This window comes from Eriocheir sinensis, chromosome 57 (genome assembly GCF_024679095.1).
Source record: "Eriocheir sinensis breed Jianghai 21 chromosome 57, ASM2467909v1, whole genome shotgun sequence".
NCBI classification, from domain to species: Eukaryota; Metazoa; Arthropoda; class Malacostraca; order Decapoda; family Varunidae; genus Eriocheir; species Eriocheir sinensis.
Genome location: NC_066565.1, coordinates 1,535,228 through 1,540,227, shown reverse-complemented (window position 1 = coordinate 1,540,227; position 5,000 = coordinate 1,535,228). Strand labels below are relative to the sequence as shown.

The 5,000-nt window shown below is 52.1% G+C and overlaps 1 protein-coding gene across 6 annotated transcripts in view; it reads right to left on the bottom strand.

The window, feature by feature from the left end:
• LOC126984470 (uncharacterized) overlaps positions 1-5,000 on the bottom strand; it is a 32,244-nt gene that overhangs the window by 16,223 nt on the left and 11,021 nt on the right. For all 6 annotated transcript variants that reach the window (XR_007736769.1, XM_050838197.1, XM_050838198.1 and 3 more), the window contains 2 exons: positions 4,963-5,000; positions 2,132-2,223 (listed from right to left, as the gene is read on the bottom strand). The exon at positions 4,963-5,000 is cut by the window's right edge and continues 63 nt beyond it. Coding sequence is in view for 5 of the 6 variants with exons in the window: in XM_050838197.1 (XP_050694154.1) it covers positions 2,132-2,223; positions 4,963-5,000 (130 nt within the window). In the remaining variant the exon portion in view is untranslated. The remainder of the gene's footprint in view (positions 1-2,131; positions 2,224-4,962) is intronic.

Here is a 5,000-nt window from a genome sequence, read left to right as displayed (position 1 = left end):
GGCAACACTTTTTTCCTGGTTACTCTTTTCTGGCAACACTTTTTTCCTGGTTACTCTTTTCTGGCAACACTTTTTTCCTGGTTACTCTTTTCTGGCAACACTTTTTTCCTGGTTACTCTTTTCTGGCAACACTTTTTTCCTGGTTACTCTTTTCTGGCAACACTTTTTTCCTGGTTACTCTTTTCTGGCAACACTTTTTTCCTGGTTACACTTTTCTGGCAACACTTTTTTCCTGGTAACACTTTTCTGGCAACACCTTCTTCCGGCATCACTGCTTTCTCATGGCACTAATCTTGGCAACACTTCCTACCGCACCCCTGTCCTCCGGCCTCTTATATGGCACCAATGTTTTCCAGGACACTATCTCTTGGCACCATCGCGTTCTGGCACCACTCTCCTGTTTTCACTTTCCTGGCTCCGCGGATTCGTCATCACTTTTCAGAAGCAACACTGTTTTGGCACCATTCATTTTTGGCATTTTTGGCACCACAGTTTTCCGGTACCTCCTTTCCGGCACCACTTTTCCGGTACCTCCTTTCCAGTACTACTTTTCCGGCACCACTGTCTACCGGTACCTCCTTTCCGGTACTGCTATTCCGGCACCTCCTTTTCGGCACCACTGTTTACCGGTACCATTGTTTTCCGGTACTACTTTTCCGGCACCACTGTTTACCGGCACCTCTTTTCCAGTACCTCCTTTCCGGTACTACTTTTCCGGCGCCACTGTTTTCCGGTACTACATTTCCGGTACTACTTTTCCGGCACCACTTTTCCGGCACCACTGTTTACCGGCATCACTGTTTTCCGGTACTACTTTTCCGGCACCACTGTTTTCCGGTACTACTTTTCCGATACCACTGTTTTCTGGTACTACTTTTCCGGTACCACTGTTTTCCGGTACCACTTTTCCGGCACCACTGTTTTCCGGTACCACTTTTCCGGCACCACTGTTAACCGGCACCACTTTTCCGGCACCACTGTTTTCCGATTACTACATTTCCGGCACGACTGTTTACCGGCACCACTGTTTTCATTTCCGGTACTACATTTCCGGCACCAATTTTCCGGTACTACATTTCCGGCACCACTTTTCCGGTACTACATTTCCGGCACCAATTTTCCGGTACTACATTTCCGGCACCACTTTTCCGGTACTACTTTTCCGGCATAACTTTTCCGGCACCACTTTTCCGGTACTACATTTCCGGCACCAATTTTCCGGTACTACATTTCCGGCACCAATTTTCCGGTACTACATTTCCGGCACCACTTTTCCGGTACTACTTTTCCGGCATAACTTTTCCGGTACCACTTTTTCGGCAACACTGCTCTGGGATCACTGATTTATGGCACCATTTTTTTACCGGCACCAAAGTGACTTAAAGTGTATCTATTTGGTCATGTTTCGTGGAAAATAAATGTTTGTTTGGGAAAGAGCAAACAAAAATAGGGCGAGAGAAGGAGGGAGAGGAAGAGGGAAGGGGGGAGAAGGAGGAGGAGGAGGAGGAGGAGGGAGAGAGAGAGGAGGGAAACTTCCTGGTTATGGGTGAAGGTCCTGAGAGAGAGAGAGAGAGAGAGAGAGCGCACACACACACACACACACACACACACACAAGGGACATGAAATTACCGTATACAAATATTAGTAACGTGTGTGTGTGTGTGTGTGTGTGTGTGTGTGTGTGTGTTTGTGTGTGTGTGTGTGTGTGTGCGTGTGTTTTCCTTGCCTGAGAGAGAGTGAGAGAGTGAGAGAGAGATGGGGCCTCTTACCCTGTCCAACCGGCACTCTCTCTCTCTCTCTCTCTCTCTCTCTCTCTCTCTCTCTCTGGCACGTTCTCTCCCACTCATCATATTTTAACGTAGACTAAAATGTTTTATCTTAATTTACTTGTGATGAGAGAGAGAGAGAGAGAGAGAGAGAGAGAGAGAGAGAGAGAGAGAGAGAGAGAGAGAGAGAGAGAGAGGAAATATCAAGGATTTAGGTAAACACACACACACACACACACACACACACACACACACACACACAAACAAACACACTCTCCATCTCTCTTTCTCTCTATCTATCTACAGTTTCAAAGTCACACACACACACACACACACACACACACACACACACACACACACGCACCGGCCTGCAGGACTCTATGCCGCCGGAGCCGAAGAAGTACTCCCTGCCGTAGGCCACCACGCCCGTGTGCCATATCCCCTCGATCTGCTTGCCTGGGGGGAGCAGGAAGAAGGCGTGTGTTAAGGGGAGACTGCGGTAACATTGTCCTGCCTCTATAAGAACATCAGTGTGTGGCAGATCAAACACGGCGGCAAACTGAACCAAAATATAACTGGGTGCGGAATTAGGTGCATCAACTAGCCAGTAACTTTTTTACGTTTATGGTCCAGGAAGCCTTTTAAGTTTTGTTTTGTTTTAATATTTGCGGCCACCTCCAGGGAGGGGCCACGGCATTTACAGAACCCGTCAGGGCCAAGCAGAGTTGTCCCTCCGCGGAGGGCCACGGGCCCTGGTCGGGTGACGGCCCATGAGGAGGAGGATGCCGACAGACCGACTTTATCGGCTGACGCCAAACGAGCCGACCAAGTCGGTCCGCCGATGAGGACTGTCGTGTCTGACACAAGCCCTGACAAGCCATCACCAGGGGCAGGCTCATAACACAGCCCAGGGACATACCGCCAACACCGCAGCCTTGTCAAATGTGGGTGTGCGGGCCCCGAGAAATGTTTGGGGCCGCGGGCCAGCAGGAAGGGACGAGAATACACGCCACAGAAAACGGCTCTAAACTTGCAAACAGGAAGGCAGACTCTTTGGACTGACTTACACAGGAGGGGAAGCCGAGGAAAACGGTGTCAGCCTTGCCTATGGAAAGGGAAACTTAGATAAACCTGCTCCGGGAAGGTAAAAATACATATGATAAACTTGACGGACCCCATTTTCTACTGATTACGGACATAGTAGAGTTAAAAGCGGTGACTAAAGCAAATATATAAACGATGAAATAAGACTTAAAAGAAAGAATAAGGAAAACTAAGAACAAGAACAGGACGAAAAGGAAGAAGAAAAGGAAGAGGAGGAGGAGGAGGAAGAAAATAGCAGCAGCAGTAGTAGTAGTAGTAGCATGATAGTAATAGTAGTGGTGGTGGTGGTAGTGGTGGTGGTGGTGGTGGTGTATAAATATATCGGGTGGGAGGGCGTCAGGAATAGCCTAAGCTGGGGTAGCTATGGGCCAGATGTGCTGTGTGGGAGTGTGGTGGGCGGGGGGCGGGGAAGGGGGGCGTGTGAGTAAGAGTGGGGATGAGGGATGAGACTGGTGGGCGTGTGGTGGGCGGTGGGCGGGTCGGAGTGGGTCGGAGTGGGTCGGAGTGGATGATATGAATTTGGAGTGGGTTAAATTGGGTTACGATAAAAGGGAGTGGGTTTAAAGTGGGTTAGGGAGATCTGGAGTGGGCTGAGTGGGTTGGGAAGGTCTGAAGAGGGCTGAAGAGAGTCTGGAGTGGGCTGGTGGAGTGGGTAAAAGTGATTACAAGTGGGCTGGTGTGGGCTGGAGTGGGGCAGAGTGATTTATAAGTGGGCTGGAGTGGGTTGGAGTGGGTCAGAGTGATTGTGAGTGGGCCGGAGTGGGCTGGAATGAATCGGAGTGGGCTGGAGTGGGTCAGAGTGATTGTGAGTGGGCCGGAGTGGGCTGGAATGAATCGGAGTGGGCTGGAGTGGGTCAGAGTGATTGTGAGTGGGCCGGAGTGGGCTGGAGTGGGTCAGAGTGATTGTGAGTGGGCCGGAGTGGGCTAGAATGAATCGGAGTGGGCTGGAGTGGGTCAGAGTGATTGTGAGTGGGCCGGAGTGGGCTAGAATGAATCGGAGTGGGCTGGAGTCAGTCAGAGTGTTTGTGAGTGGGCCAGGTGCTAGAATGAATCGGAGTGGGCTGGAGTGGTTCAGAGTGATTGTGAGTGGGCCGGAGTGGGCTAGAATGAATCGGAGTGGGCTGGAGTGAGTCAGAGTGATTGTGAGTGGGCTGGAGTGATTACAAGTGGGCTGGAGTGGGCTGGAGTCACTCTGAGTGGGCTGACTTAGAAACAGGAATATAAAAAATGACTTGAAATAAAATAATGAATATAAATAAAAAAAAAATCAAATAGAAATGCAAATCCAAACGGTCCCCCCCCTCACCCCCCCCCACACAATCTACCCCCCTCTATATCCCCCTCCCCCCTTACCCCCTCCATATCCCTTACCCCCCCCATACACACAATTTAACCCCCCTCTTTCTCTCTCCCCCCTCCCCCTCCACCCCCTCCATACCCCTTACACAACACCCCTCCACCCCCCCACACACACACACAATCTACCCCCCTCTATCTCCCCCTCCCCCTGCACCCCTCCATATCCCCACCCCCCATACACACACCCACCCCTCTATCTCCCCCTCCCCCTGCACCCCTCCATATCCCCCCCCCCACACACACAATCTACCCCCCTCTATCTCCCCCTCCCCCTGCACCCCCTCCATACCCCCATACACACACCCCACTCCCTCTTTCTCTCCCCCTCCCCAGCACCCCTCCATACCCCTTACACAACACCCTCCACCCCATCATGCCTTCCTTCCCCCTCCACCACCCCACACACACACCCACCCCTCTATCTTCCCCTCCCCATGCACCCCTCCATATCCCTTACCCCCCCTCTTTCCCTCTCTCCCTCCCCTGCACCCCTTCCATACCCCTTACAACACCCCTCCCCCCCATCATGCCTTCCTTCCCCTCCACCACCCCCACACATACACAATCTACCCCTCTCTATCTTCCCTCCCCATGCACCCCCTCCATATCCCTTACCCCCCTCTTTCCCTCTCTCCCCTCCCCTGCACCCCTTCCATACCCCTTACACAACACCCCTCCACCCCATCATGCCTTCCTTCCCCCCCTTTCCCTCCCCCACACACACGCACTCACCTAGCAGGGCGGGGGACATGGACTTAGCCAGGCCCTTG